Raw genomic sequence first — 15,724 nt, 5'->3', positions numbered from 1 at the left:
CTTATTTTAATGTACTTCATTATCAGAAGTCCAAAAGTATCTTAAATCTTATCAAATTTGTGCTTAGTTCTTTTACAAATCCTTGATAACAACTCCTACTGTATACTGCAAAACCAGTCTTAAAGAGCTCGCTCCTACTGACTGGCATCTTTCAAAAGCTATTTATCTTCTCAATCCTGGGGAGACAGCCATACACTGAGAATAACTTAGGATTTAAGGCTTAATGATAACTTAGTTTGGAAAATATTAACGATAATAAAAGACAAGTAAGATTTATCTGTTATGCTTAAATTTCCTACAGTGTAAACATTCATTAACTTGTAATGCTTCTTCTTTCCCTAGTTCTCATTAAATTATGAGAAACTTTCTTTGCAGTACCACAAGCCGAATGAGATAAAGGCCTGAAGACCAGGCCTTTCCTGTCACCCTCCCACAGAGCTTGTGTTCTACTTCACCGAACCTCGAACATACCACACTTCTCCACATTTGCACATCTGATTGTGTATTCTAACAAGGACATCACTCTCCTGTGACAAGGAGAAACTCAATTCTTCCACAATTTTCCTGATCTGTCTCAATCATGTAGAATAAATCATTTCCACTATACATCTCAACACATCACAACACCGTGCTTAAAGTGTTGTTTGTTTTAATGTTTACAGACCCTCCTCCTAAATACACTCTGATCCCCTGACCACTGAGTCCAGGTCTTAATCATCCTAGTACCAGGTATGTATCATTCTTCTTGAAATGCAAGATGCCAATGATTGCCAAAAAACCCTGTACACCTTTTCTACTGCTCAGAAAACAGAATGAACAAACAAAAAGCTATAGATCATGACATGCCATTGTTAAGACTCACCTTGATTTGAGAAATGATAAATGCATAAAATATATAATCTCAGAATCAGTGAAATACAGGTGTTTACTAAATTTATTGAAATAACAAAAACTCATCAACTTGTTTATTCTGTTGTTCCGTGCTGTCCGATCTGCTCACAAACTCCCTTTCCCACATGCAAATAAAATCTTCTATGGTGACACATTCAAAGAAGCATTCATTATAAACTCCCTCTCAACTTGCTCTGGGGGCTCTCACTTTTGCTGTGAGAGGTATGTAGAAAATGCACGAGTTTAAAAGCCCTTCTTTCACATGTGCTAATAAATTAGCCCACAGACATATGCAAAATAATGAATTTATCTTTTGTTGTTTTTAGCAGTATAGTTTTATGCCACTGATGCTATCTGTTACCCTTGGCTGAAAAAGATTACTAAGGTAATATCAAAGGTTTTGGATAATTAGCACAAAGTAGTTGTACTGAGTATCTGAAAACTGGAAGTTGAAAAATACACTCTGAGCAGATGTATGGTCAGTGTGTGCTGTCATGTGTACACTGGCCCGAAAATCTAAGTCAATTACATGGCAACTGTTACCCTGATAGAGTTTAATTAACTTTTTTTTTAGAAGGAAACCTGTTTCTAATACTAAAGACAAAAATGTTGATAAATCAACATCAGAAACAACCCTTTTTTAAACGTCGTTTTCATAATTTAAGGCTATTTTTAAAAATCAGGCAAAAAATTTTTTTAAATGAAGTAACAGAAGTGTTGTACACTCTAATTAGTGTACGACAAGAAAACAGTAAAACTTACCTATAAAAAACAAGAAGTGTCCGTTAGTTACGAGTAGACATCTCTCAATAAGCCTCTAGGGTGCCCCTAAAATTGGACTGCCAGTTTAACCAAGGAAGGTGGGCTGCTACACGATCCACAATATTCGAGATTAACATATTTCCAATTTAGAAAAAGTGTTTTTAATTTGAATAAAGTAGGGTCTTTAAGAATACAGTGAAAGCCAATTTTTGAAAAACATGTGTAGCTAAAAATAACTGTGTTAAAAGACTCTCTTGCTCCAAAGAGCTGATGGACCACTCCCACGAAGGTCTGCACAGTACACATTCTAGGCTCTGTGGGCCATGTATGGACTCTAGGTATTTTTTTCTTTAAAAACATAAAAACCATTTTTTAAAAAACTTTCAGACTGTATACAAATAGACTACAGGCTGGATTTGCTAACAGCTGTAGTTTGCTACCCCTGTTCTAAAATATATGCGGTAAAACAATGTTATGTCAAATATATTGAAATAAAGCTGGGAAAAAATTATTTGTGGAATTAACAAACAAACCATCTGCAGACATTTGTGCTAGGCATTGTGTAACTTAGAATGTGTTTTGGGAACTCAGTCTGATTAGCTATAAATTTTCCAAATTACAAAAATGTTCGTGTTTTCATGTGTCACTCTAGTCTCACAAGAAGAAAGCTAATTTGTCATTAGTAATGCTGCACTGTTTAAAAAATAACTGAGGTAAAATGATCTTAGGTGAAATACAATACTTAGGTGGAATGTGATACTCCAAGGTAATATACTTTATGGATACACTCAACTCCTTTGCTGTATAGTAACGAGGAAGACGAGAGGCGGGACAATTACCTGGTCCAAATGCGGCCCAGGTACATAATCCACGTGGTTTAGTATTAGCTCTCCTGGCCTGAGATTAGTGACCTCTTCTTCTCAGGCAGTGAAACATAAAGATACCAACAACATGATGATATATAAATAATAAGTCTACCAGAAGCAACACTTACATAATGCCAAGAAAGCGTGCTTCGAAGCCATGAGAACTAGCACTCTCCGCAGGATGTCCTTATTAATAATGTAGTTCTTTATGTGGTAGGTATGGTGCTCCACACAAAATGTTAACAATTCCAACACAAGTGCCAACAACTGGGCAGTCTGAAAATCATCTAAAATAAACAAAACCATGTAGTTAATGGCTAGTATTCTTTCCCTCCTCCAAATGTAGAATCCAAATTCCAGTCAAGTAGGATCCTTTCTATTAACCCAGACATTTTAAAGTTAAGGAAAGGGAAAAGAGCGCTCACTGAATGACTACCATGTACCCAGTGCTTCACATTTCTTGAACAACTCTTATGAGGAAGTAGTTAGACAAGGCCCAAGTCTGAAAAGCCAGTAAAGTGGAGACTGGGTACCAGCCACTAGGCCTTCTTATTCCAGGGTAAGGATGCTCCACCCTGTCCTAGCACAGCCCTTAGCAGACATGCACACCCCGCACAGGAGGGCCTGTCAGACACCGCCTGGTCTTCCGTGCAATTACTCTCTCTGCTCCGCGGATCAACTAAGTATCTTCTGTGCCTCCTTTTTACACATAATGAATCCCCATTGAATTATAATGACTGGTTTATCTTCCTCACCAGGCAGCAAGCCTCTGAAATTACTTTATTTTTCAATTCCCCCATTAAGCCCCTAAAAGTCACAGCACATGCCTTCCATGCAATGGGCTCTCAAAGAATGTTTAATGAACTGAACATGTGGGTTTGGAAAGAAGCCTCAAGTTTCACCTAATATGAATCAAGTAGACAGGAAAAATGAGTATCATGTTTCTAAGACTTGATTCTAGAGTCATAAAAAAGGTAAATTCAACATTTTCTGAGTCCTATTGCAAATTAAAATATATTATATTGGCCCTGGCTGGCGTAGCTCAGTGGATTGAGCACAGGCCTGTGAACCACACAATCGCGGTTCGATTCCCAGTCAGGGCAAATGCCTGGGTTGCAGGCCAATTCCCAGCAGGGGACACATGAGAGGCAACCATACACTGATAGTTCTCTCCTTCTCTCTTTCCCTTCCCCTCTGAAGATAAATAAATAAATTAATTAATTTAAAAATATATATATACTATATTGAACCCTGGCCAGTGTGGCGCAGTTGGTTGCACAGTCCCATGGGTTGAAGGGTTGTGGATTCCGTCCCCAGTTGGGGTGTGTGTAGGTGGCAGCCAATCCACATTTTTCTCCCTCCCTTTCTCTCTCTCTAGAATCAGTGAGTATGTTCTTGGGTGAGGATTAAAAAAAAATACTATATTGATAATTCATATGACCAAATAATGTATTTATTTCCAAAGTTTCAATAAGGAATTTCCAGATGAAGATTATAAAACTACTTTCTAAATTCAACACAACATACAAGCTGAAAGCTAAAGGAATAAAATGAAGAAATAATACATAATTAAAACATAAGAACAATCCTGAATGCAAATACAAATAGCTCAATCTTGTCCTGGCTGGTGTGGCTCAGTGGACTGAGTGACAGCCTGTGAACCAAGGGGTCACTGGTTCGTTTCGCAGTCAGGGCACATGCCTGGGTTACAGGCTGGTTCCCCATTGTGGGGCATGTGGGAAGCAGCCACACATTGATGTTTCTCTCCCTCTTTCTCCCTCCCTTCCCCTGTCTCTAAAAATGAACAAACAAAATCTTTAAAAGAAATAGCTTAATCTTGAGTACAAGCTTTGCTCTACTACACATCTAGAGTACAAATAACTCAGAATGAACTTATTCATTATTTCACCCATGTAAATGCAAATGAAAAACAAATTATTGCTTTAACAAATTTTTTTTCTAAATTCTGAAAACACGTAATTATTTTTATATTCTTTTACCTTTCTGTTATTTTGATTATAGTGCTTTAAAGAAATTTTACTTCAAACACCTCTTTTGAAAATATATTAGGCCTTTCTATTAACACTGTGGGTTTCAGAATTCAAGCTCCAAGAACTACCAACCTGCATTACCTTACCTTTGCTAGGTTTGTCTTCTGTTGTATTTGCCAGTAAAGGAGCAGTGAGGACATGCATACAGTGCTTGTAGAAGAAACCCAGAAATTCAGTCTTTTCTGTTTTCTAAGGAATCAAAAACACTTCCATGAACTTTAACTGCACTGGTTCCTACCAGCAATAAACAATATACTAGTATGATATAGACATGTCCATGGCTTACATTGGCAGTAGCTAACATGTTCTCTGGGTCAACTAAAGTTCGAAGCAGGCCCATAAGTTGGACTGCTCCTCCAAGTTCAGGGTCTGTATCACAAATCATATGTTCTATAATGAGGTTGATGAGCAAAATATCCTGGTGAGAAAAGTACAAAAAGACCACTTATGAGAGAATGGAAAAAGCACACGCTATGACACACTACAGTATTATATCTAGCTCTGTCTTCTTAACTACAAACAAAATGAAATGACTAACTTATTAAATAGGTTATATGGCACTGTTTCCCCAAAATGTGGTACAAACACATTACACTAAATAGCACTGTAAAGAAACTTTTCTAGTTATCTTTAAATCTCTGATTAAAGCAAAAACAAAATTTCAGTACTAATAATGGTAATAATAGTAATATTCAGTAAGAATATTTAACCAGAATTTATAACTTTTTTCTACTTTCACTGCATTTTTATGGATTCCTTCTATTCACGGCAAATCATATCTATACCTGTTCTCCATTTACAGGAATAATATAAAGTTTCCATTTTAAGAAAAAATTAGTTGGTACCTGCATGTCTGAAATTGGGGAAAATGAAATTAGTGTTTAGAGGACAAGAGGAGAATAAATGTACTATATAGATTCCGAATGTCACAGAAGACTGACTGTGGATTTTCCTGAGGTCTGCTGTGACTGGTGTTCCTGGCCCAGGAGTAAATACAAACTGAGAAGGATCCAGTGAGAAAGATCCCTGCTCTTGCCTATACATGCAATGGTAGGACAGTCAAGAGGAAAATGAGAACAGTTTATGAAAATGGCAATTGAGACTGGGAATCAAGAGACCTACTGCATGTGAGTAAAGTACATCAGTGTGTGTTCAACTATTGAGTCGCAGGCCCAACAAGAATAGCCTTTGTTTTAATGCAGGCATTTTGGTTTTCAAGATTGGACTATTTTCTAAAAGAAAAATGTGATAATATACAACAGTTTAAACTTACACTTTTCTGCACTTATTCTGACATTACAATAAAAAAACCAACCCTTAAATATAGACGTTACCGGGCATTCTACTTCATTTTAACATCACTACACATAAATATCTTTTTAAAAAGTCTATTTTCTCGTATTTTAAAAAAGAGAAAAAATCTATACAGAATTCTAGCCTCAAGGGGATGTCTTTCCCCCCTCCCTTAAAAAGTTTAGGGCAGAACATTAGTTTATTATTAAGCAAAAAATTACTTTCAAGATTTTATAGGGAAGGAGGGGGGAATCAAAATCATTGCCTGAATTACCTTAAATCAGAACAGAGCACACACACTTAGGGCTCTCACATGCGCTGCATTGCCAGGGTACAGGCCCCCTCCCTTACTTTAAAATTGGTGTGCCTGTGCACGAACAACAGCTGGTTCCCCATGGTTAGGCAGTAAAGGCGCCCCATATACTGTCCCCAAGGGCCTATGCTTCATTCTTCATTCCTGACGATTTTGAAAATCAATCCCTAGCCAAGCCAATGTTCTCCTAGGAAAGTTGTTCATTATTCCACATAAAGAATAACAATTTAGCACTGAGTGGTGAGACTCAGTGCACTGAGCACCGCACTGGGAACCGAAAGTGGTCAGTTCGATTCCCAGTCAGGGCACAGGCCTGGATAGTGGGCCAGGTTCCCAGTTGGGTGTGTGTGAGAAGCAACAGATCGATGTACCTCACACACATTGATGTTCCTCTCCCTGTCTTTCTCCTTCCCTTTCCCTCTCTCCAAAAATAAATAAATAAAATCTTTATTTAAAAAATAACAATTTATTGGTTAAATAATTTAAATAATACAGAAAGTTAACTTCAGAATTAAGAAACACTCAAAAAATTTAAAAAAAAAGTAAGCCAAGCATCTATAAGGCACACTTTAAAACTGAGACAGGAGTCAATTAAGGGGAAGAACAGGCCATTTGATATATGGCTGCACTCTTCCCACATGTCAAGTATTTAAATTTGAAGTAAGTACAGTTATTGCTCCCCATGTATAAATATTTATTGTTAGTGCAAATAATATTTACCTTGTTGGTTATTTTTTGCTCTGTTAACTTCTTACTTACATCATCATTTTGCTGTGCCTCCTGCATGACAAACTCTCGTACCATGGATGGGTTATACTCAACCAAGTATGAGAATATATCAGTAGCAGCACTTCGCACCTGTGTATCATCCATGCCCTGCAGATAAAAAGCACTTATTTCTCTTAATTATAAAAATAGGGAACTTATGGCTACATAAATTCAAAGGCTAACAAATTAAAAGAAAACAATGCAATAAAGAGAGGTCAAGGATATTCTGCTGCATGTAAAATCCCTTGTTCTACGGATAAAGTTATACTTTCTTTTATTCTTACTTTTCTATTTTAACATGTCAACAGGCCATGAACTTAACAAATTATTATTAAAGTGGCAGGGTGGGGGGGAGACATGAGAGGCAGCCACACTTTGATGTTTCCCTCTCCCTCCCTTCCCTCTCCCTCCCTTCCCTCTCCCTAAAAATAAAATCTTTAAAAAAATAAAAATATGGAAAATTCCTCTGAGCAGTCTTTCAGTACTTTTCAAGAACTCTAATACTGAAGTTTTTTTAAAAACATTTTATTTATTTTTTAGAGAGAGGGGAAAGGAAGGAGAAAGAGTAGGAGAGAAACATCAGTGTGTGGTTGCCCCTCATGTGGCCCCTACTGGGGACCTAGACTGCAACCCAGGCATGTGCCCCGACTGGGAACTGAACCAGCAACCCTTTGCTTGCTTCACAGCTCGCACTCAATCCACTGAGCTACACCAGCCAGGGCTCTAATACTGAAGTTTTATAGCTTTTTAAACATTGTGTAATACACAGCTAATATTAAACATTGGCTATAATTAAATACTTGCATGTTACATAAAAATACACTACTTTTGTAGATTAAAAATATAATGGCAATTAAAAATAAGGGGAAACAGACTTACAAGGATGACTTCCAAAGCTGGTAATATGCCCATATTTGACAAAGTCTTGAAAAAAGCATCTCTATTTTGAGGTTGCAGTGTTTGGGAAAATGCACAAAATTCTTTTAAAAAGTTAACCTGAAATTAGGAAAAAGGGTAAGTGACTATAAAAGGTCTTTTGTTTTCATTTCCTGTCCTATACAGTATGAAATTTCTTACCAATTCCTGTCTTTTTTCCTCATCTGTTGCTTCATCTGTTAGTTGTGCAAACAAATCTGTCAGAAATTTTTCATCTTCCTGTGAAATCAAAAGATAAATTATGCTCATTAATGGCAGAGTATAATAGAATAATTTCTAGATGCTGTAATAGAAGACATGAACTGCAGTAACGAAAAAAAGAAAGGCTGTACTGGAAATGCGATTTTTTTAAACAGAGAAAGAGAAACCCAGCTACTGAAGGATAAATTGGCAATTTACACAGAAAAATGGTTCTTTATAACTTGGCAAGGCTCTACTTCCTAAGCCCATTTAAGGGCCACATTGTAAATATCTTAAGCTTTGCCAGCCATATGGCCTCTGCCACAACTATGCAACTGTTTTTATAACAGGAAGCAGTCAGAGACAGTGTGTAAATGAGTGTGGCTGTGTTTAAATAAAACTTTATTTACAAAATCAGTTATGCCCCATAGTTTACAGAACCCTGGTTCTCATAGTTTCATAACCTTAACTTTAGAAGTTAATGGGTTTTTGGTAGTTTTTTGAGAGAGACGGAGGGAGGGAGGAGGGAGGAGGGAGAGTGGAAAGGGGAGGAGAGTGGGTAGGTGTCAATACGTTGTTCAACCACTTAACACCTTCACTGGCTGATTTCTGTATGTGCCCTGACCCTAGGCTCAGCAGGGTCAGGGCACATACAGAATGTTCTAACCCACTGTGCTACTGGCCAGGGCCAGGAGTTAAGGCTTTACAACCTTTCAAATGGAAGATAAAAATGAGGACAAAGTTTCCTTGGTGTTTTAAAGACACAGAAAATGATTCAATTTTTTAAAAAGCTAAATTCAGAACTTTAGAAAAATCTATTATTTGAAGATAGCTGTATATACACATAAACATGCATTAAATTATTTTGGAAGGGATTCAAAAGACTCTCATAGGGTAAAATTATCCTGAAAAGGATTCAGAAAACATGCTTGTAGGGTAAATAAGTCAGAGTACAGAACTTGGAAAGAACCTTACATGTTACCTTACCTCTTATTTTATAATTAAGACAGGTTAAGAAATTTCCCCAAAACCCAGCCACAGTAGGTGATAGAGACATCCTGATTACCTGTTCAATTTTCTCCATCACTATTTTGAAGATTTTTGTTATAGTTTAATTCCACACTACCTCAGCTAGAAGTAAATTCAACACTACAGCCATACAGACATGCCTAAGTCTAAATATATATATATATGCATACCTACATGTATGTAGGGGTGTGTGTGTGTACATACAATCTTCCCACTAGATTAACTATAAACTAGTGGTATTTCCAGTTCTGGGTGCTCAATAAACATTTTCAGTGACACTGAAGCAGTTTGGTTATTCCCACCTTTACTTCTTTTCTAAAATTTACAAATAGGCCATACCTCAAATGACATCCAATTTCAAGATGTATCCCAGATACAATGTATTCCATGAAATGGAAATCAAATGATTAAAAAAGATTCTGTGAACTGCTGCATTTGGGGTATAGAAGTAGAGAAAATAAGAATGTTTAACAGTGTTACATAGAGTAGGCAAAGGTAAAGGATACGACTGTTTCTAAAGGTGAGTAAAAACCTGCTTTTAGTTATATCTCTGTTACTCCTCATCGAAAAATTTGTAAAATTCTCTTTTCTTCACAGAAGCACTTAACAACTTGAAAGTATGCATATTTAATGAGCAAAACCAGCACTGGTATAAAAACCAAGAAAACACAGAAGTGACAAATCACCACCTAACAAAATAAGAACCATGTGAGGCTAAAGAAAAGGACCGGTAGCATTCAGGGCCATCCAAGGAAACCAGGAACCAAAACTGAATCAGAGCACAGGGTCTAATAGGTCGCTAGTAAAAACCAGTTCCTTATCAAAGAACAAATGGAAATTGGTATCAAAACCCTTCTTCTTCTTCCTCCATCATCAGTTATAATACACAGCATAGAGGATTACTACTACACTCACCAGAATATATTGCCTATATCATTTGTTTACATGTCTGTCTTAAATAAACAGAAAACATGTCAAATTAATCAACATGAATTGGATTACTAGATTCCAGGAAAGCAGTTTTGGTAAAAGTGACTTCTATTTGAAGTACTCCCGCCCCCTTTTTTAAGGATGACAAAGGCCAAAGACACTGAAAATACAGCAGTTTTCTAAAAAGGAACAGACAAAAAAATTAAATTTACTGTTTTATTTATAGTATGTGCAACCAAGCAGCTTTTACTGATATTTGTCTCCTTGATTTATTAAACAAGTCCAGGTTGCAAATAATTATCGTCTGTAGATCTGAGGTAAGGCTTTATAATATATGTTTCAAGTCATGTCAAATATATGTTCCAAGTCATGTCAAATATCTGTTATTCTCACAATATCATGGGCATCAGAGAAAGAAAAAACATGATAAGTACACAGCTCACAAATCTCTGCACTATGCAGATTTCCACTTCAGTTAGAATAGACCAACTCACACACTATAGGATAATATACTGAAGAAGTTCTTTGACTTTGTGCGTATTACAAATCCAAGTTACTGGCTTGCTCGCAAAGATTTTGATTCTGTGTTTTGTGCAGACTCCAGGAATTTGCAGCCTAGGCAATTCTGATGGAAACACCCTGAAACACCAGACCTGAGAGACTAGGCATACTGTAAGAAGAAAATTTAGTTATTTAAAGGGAACGTGAAATTACCTCTGCTAAAGACAACAGTTCAAATGGTATCAATTACGTAGGAAAAAAGAATAATCAAACTCACCTGTAACATACCGACAATTTCTACCTTATTGAAAAAAATGAAGGAGTGAAGTGTTGATAACATATTTTCTTCGAAGACTGATGGGGTGGGTAGAACCATATCTTGTATGTACTGAACTCTGTATGTCTGATGAATTTTTTGTTTCAGCTCAGGATCTGATATGGGAATCACTTCTTTAAACTTGGCTGTTTTTGTTAGAAATTCCCTGTGTTTTCGTGGTTGTGATAAAGCAGGATCATATTCTAAGCATCCAATGACATCCATTATACATTCCTCAGAGAACATAACTTCAAAAAGAGCAGTTCGATTCAAGAGAAAGATGCCTTTGATAATTTCATACAAGTGGTGCAGTCCTTCAATATTTTCCAAATCCTCACACACATGAAAAAGCTCTAAAAGCTTTTTAATGTAACCCTCATTTTCCAGTGCTAGTGCAAGTTTTTCACGACGCAGGGGGGACGGTAAAGACGATGCCACAAGTTCTGCAATTTCCTCGAGGCGACTTAATTCACAAGATGGTAATTCTAAACCTGGAGATGACATATCATCAAAACGCTCCTCTTCAGATTCATCTACAAGGTCCTGAGTGATGTCCACTGAAGGGTCCTTTCCTTGAACCTATTAAATCAGATTTATGATAGCTGACAATATAATCAAGCAAATCCAAAAGATATTCTTATATAAATACAAGAGATATTATATAAAACTATAATGACAACTTTTGGGTTTAAGACTCTTTCAAACTTGACCCAACTGCCAACTTTTGTAAGTTACATATCTACAAGTAACACATACTTTCAATTTTAAGGTAGTTCAAAGCTAAGAAAGGGGATGAGCTTCCTCCTAAGTGCAAGATTTATCAGCAACATAAACATTCTAGGATATGCTAAACTAACTGTGTAGGAGTGCCCTGCAGACCCTCACTGAAGAGGCCTGTGCTAAAACATCCACTCACATCTTACACCCACGACCCTCTTTTCCAGCAGAGCAGGACCAGTCTCAGAAACACTCACAGCACTGTGCTCCACCATAGTCACCCAATTCCTCTAAGAGCTTACAAATATTGTAACACTGAGACCATAGAAAACATACATAATTGTAAGCAACAAGGAAAATAATTAATGTCAATTCTAGAAATCAATGGCCAAAGAGCACACATCACCTGGCTTTGGACCAAAGTGGGTCACCGTTTTGCTATAAACGCTGGTTGGTAGCCAAAAATATGACTATGCAAACTGAATGGGAAACCAGTGCACACATACAGAAATGAAACTATGAAAAAGTAACTGTAACCTGTATGTAACAGAGCTACCCCCAAGAATATCTGCTAAAAGTAACCAAACCACAGAAAAGTTTTCTCGTCTATACCTAAACTTGTAGCTTCCCTAATCCTCCAGAAGTCCTCAAGTTTGTCATTAAATCCCAATTTTATGTCAGTGTAAAGGCTCTAATTATAAAAAGATAACTTTTAAGGCTAAAAAATATTTTTACAAAAGGCCAAAGACATATTCCGAAATAAAAGTAGTTTGTTCTCTTGGCCCTATCATTTGAGACTGCTACTAAATCAGCCTAAAAGGTGAAGGTGAATGATGAAAATATGGAAAAATTGGGCCTTATAAAGAAACTCAAACTGCTATGCATAATTATAAGATACTGTTGATGGATACTAGAAGGGAAGACATCCTGGAATATGTCTTCTAATATGCTGCAAGTTGGAATCATCTTGACCTTGACCCAGTGGGTAGACCACTGCAAGGAGTCTAGCACATTCACAGCTTGTACCTTGCATGATCTTGAGTTTGCCTCTGGATCTGTAATCTACATAAGCTCTCATTATAGCTTTAGTGTCCTCATACTAAAGTCATGGCTTTACTTGTAGAATAATGGCAGCATTTGATTTAAAAAAAGAAAAGGGATGAGAACCTTTATTGAAATGAAAATGCTGTTTTTCAGCTAATTTACAAATATAAAGGTTAAGATGCTAATCAAAACGACCTGTATTTAGGATACTCTTGGAATCTGATCTCCTCAGGGAATCAAGGTGTGATTGTACAATTTGACAGATATGTCTCAGTCTTACTTTCAGAAGCAGAACAAGGGAAGAATGAAAATAAAAGTGTAAGCTAGCAAAGAGCTTTCTTCTTTATTAACAGAAAATAAAAATATTAGAAGTCAGTCTGGACAAATACGAAGATAATGAGAATGTGAAGGCCATGAAAAACATAAAAAGGAAAAAAGAGATGCACCCAGACATAACTTCTATCAAACGGTGTACTACAAAACAGTTTCTAGATCAAAAATAGTTTGGGCTCAGCCCTGGCTGTTGACTCAGTGTACTGAGTGCTGGCCTGCGAACCAAAGGGTCAACCAATTCGATTCCCAGTCAGGGCACATGCCTGGGTTGCAGGCCAGGTCCCCAGTAGGGGGCACAAGAGAGGCAACCACACGTTTCTCTCCCTCTCTCCCACCCTTCCCCTCTGTCTAAAAATAAGTAAATAAAACCTTTTAAATAACGGTTTGGGTTCAAAATGTTTAGAACCATCTGAGATCCTAGAGAACAGAGCAGAATTCCCTTGGATAAGCTGGGAGAGCCAGGATCCAGAAATAATGAGAAGATCCATATATTGAGAAGCACAGACAGGACCATAAAAGGGTGACTGGGAAACAAAATACTGAACCTAAAGTATGTAAAAGTTGGAGAAGGTCAGAAAAATATCTACAATGGCCTAGAAAAGTTACTGCAGAAAAAGTATACAAGTACTACTATCTGTGACCCAAATGAAAATGACTAAGAGACTTATGGTATTACAGACTAAGGAAAAGTCCAGTCAAGATCAGACAGCTGTATTACAGGGAGGCCAGGCATGGTGGTAACAGGCTGAGTGCTGGCCGAAGTTAAATGTTGGCCTAACAGAATACTGGGTCAGGAGTGCAACGGTTCAACTCAGGGGGGTGAAGGAGAGCAAGCCTTGACTGAATGGGCGCCAATAATTTTAGCATACCCCTAATTTCATCTCTTTGTGTAGAACTCCACAGGGCAAACCCCAGAGAAGCATGCTACAGAACAACAACTGTATGGAATGGAAGGCACAGAAGGCCTTCAGATATAAATGTTAGTCTCTTATAGGCTGAGACAAGAAAGGGACAGGTTAACAGGCAGGTTAATTTATGGGGGGAAAAAACCAAAACAGCTGGGAAGAATATACAGCAGAAATAAATTCTACAAGTTAAGGAAAAACTGTGTCTCAAGGACACTGCAGCTTCTATTAAGGCAGTGGCTCTCAATCTTCAGGGTGCACCCGAATCACCCAAAGCAAGGGTTGACAGACTACAGCCAAACTTGGCCTACCACCTGTTTTTGTCAATGAAATTTCACATGAAGAAAACCACTCCCATTTACTGATGTGATTTCTATGGCTATTTCTGCACTAAAATAGCAGAGTTTAGTAGCTGTTCAACTGTGTGGCCCACAAAGCCCAAAATGTTTAGTTCCTGCCTTTACAGAAAAATCTGACCAAAGGCTTTGTGAGAGCCACACTTGCTGCTGGTCTGAACCAGCAACCTACTAAACCTTGACAACCACTGAATTAAGGAAATCTGAAGATTATTCTCCAGCTAAAATAAATGTGAAGGTAAAGAAGCTGTCCTTAGAATGCAATGGTCTAAATGATTCCATAACAAGAGCCAATGCCTTAAGCCACTAGAGCAAGTAAAATGCATTCACAAAAGATTATGGAAATTTATTAACTGCACAGGAAATTCCAGAATCAACTAGAACATGCAAGATGAGGTTGAAGAAGTAGTCAAGAGCCACAGAAGTTACTTAACAAAGTGATATGGTCAGACGTGCATTTTTAAAAAGATCACTCTAGCTATGGTATCGACTTGAATGAAAAGACCAGTCAAGATGACAGCAATAAACCAGGCACAGAATGATGGTGACTTACTAAACTATGATAGTGAAAATGAAGCCAAGTGAACAGATTTAAAATTTATGATTGAGAGACTGAATGAATATAAGGAGTGAAGGAAGGATAAACACAACCCTCAAGTTTCTGATTTCAGCAACTGGATGGCATTTACTGAAATAAAAAAGAAAGAAGCATGAAGAGATCTCAGTGAGATTATGTTTGGTTCTGGACTATTAAATATGCAATACAAGTGGGCACTAACAGAGGAGCTTTCAAAGGCAACTGGAAAGAAAACTCTGGCTACAGCAAAGGTCTGGGCTGGATAGTTTGATGTTAAGAAACTGAACTTTTCTATAAATCAGGCTTTTCACAGAAAGCAGTGAATCTGAGAGATCTACATGAAATGCTTGTGTACAGGGGTAGGCGAAAGCAGGTTTACAGCTATAATACAAACAAATGCAATAAGTAACAAATATTAAAAGACTAAAAACTGTGTTTTGTATCTGCACAACTGCAAATGTGCTTTTGCCATTAATCCCTGGATTTATGAAAATTTTGGATATTAGCTGGAAGCATAGCAAAAAATCAAAATATTAAAAGAGAATGTGTTGGTTTGCTAATTTTTAAAATTACCTGACATATTTTCTCCCAAATTTCATCACATCCAGCTTTTTCTTGAAAGCTAAGGGCCAAATCATAATTTTCAGCTTCAGACCACACAATCAAAGTATCCTTGAGAGAGAAAAAAAGAAGTCTGAATGATTATCATACATTATCACAAACTACTTCAAAGTATAAGGCAAATGAATAAAGGAACAAGGAACTGAGAACGGTATTCATTTCACTTTTTGAGACATTGATATTGGTAATTACCCATGCCCCTTTACATTTCACTCTATCCATGAAAACTATTTTCCTTAAGGAGTAATTTAACCAATATATGACAAGCATAGCAAAATGAACACACAGTCTAACTGTACTAAAACAAAGTGAACATTTCATCAATCCTATGCTTG

General features: G+C 37.1%; 1 protein-coding gene across 3 annotated transcripts in view; it reads right to left on the bottom strand.

Annotated features, from left to right (window-relative positions):
• PPP4R3A (protein phosphatase 4 regulatory subunit 3A) overlaps positions 1 to 15,724 on the bottom strand; it is a 38,953-nt gene that overhangs the window by 8,047 nt on the left and 15,182 nt on the right. Inside the window, exons 3-10 of one of the 3 annotated variants that reach the window (XM_037031728.1) lie at positions 15,342 to 15,440; positions 10,798 to 11,415; positions 8,022 to 8,099; positions 7,824 to 7,940; positions 6,897 to 7,052; positions 4,857 to 4,988; positions 4,657 to 4,759; positions 2,648 to 2,806 (exon numbers count right to left, since the gene is read on the bottom strand). In XM_037031728.1, the coding sequence (XP_036887623.1) occupies positions 2,648 to 2,806; positions 4,657 to 4,759; positions 4,857 to 4,988; positions 6,897 to 7,052; positions 7,824 to 7,940; positions 8,022 to 8,099; positions 10,798 to 11,415; positions 15,342 to 15,440 (1,462 nt within the window). The remainder of the gene's footprint in view (positions 1 to 2,647; positions 2,807 to 4,656; positions 4,760 to 4,856; positions 4,989 to 6,896; positions 7,053 to 7,823; positions 7,941 to 8,021; positions 8,100 to 10,797; positions 11,416 to 15,341; positions 15,441 to 15,724) is intronic. The other 2 variants (XM_037031730.1, XM_037031731.1) reach the window with 2 other exon arrangements.

Source organism: Sturnira hondurensis, unplaced genomic scaffold (assembly GCF_014824575.4).
Source record: "Sturnira hondurensis isolate 20B ecotype Veracruz unplaced genomic scaffold, ASM1482457v3 Scaffold0021143, whole genome shotgun sequence".
In the NCBI taxonomy this organism is placed as follows: Eukaryota; Metazoa; Chordata; class Mammalia; order Chiroptera; family Phyllostomidae; genus Sturnira; species Sturnira hondurensis.
Note: the sequence above shows the minus strand (reverse complement) of the source record. Positions and strands in the feature narration are given on the sequence as shown.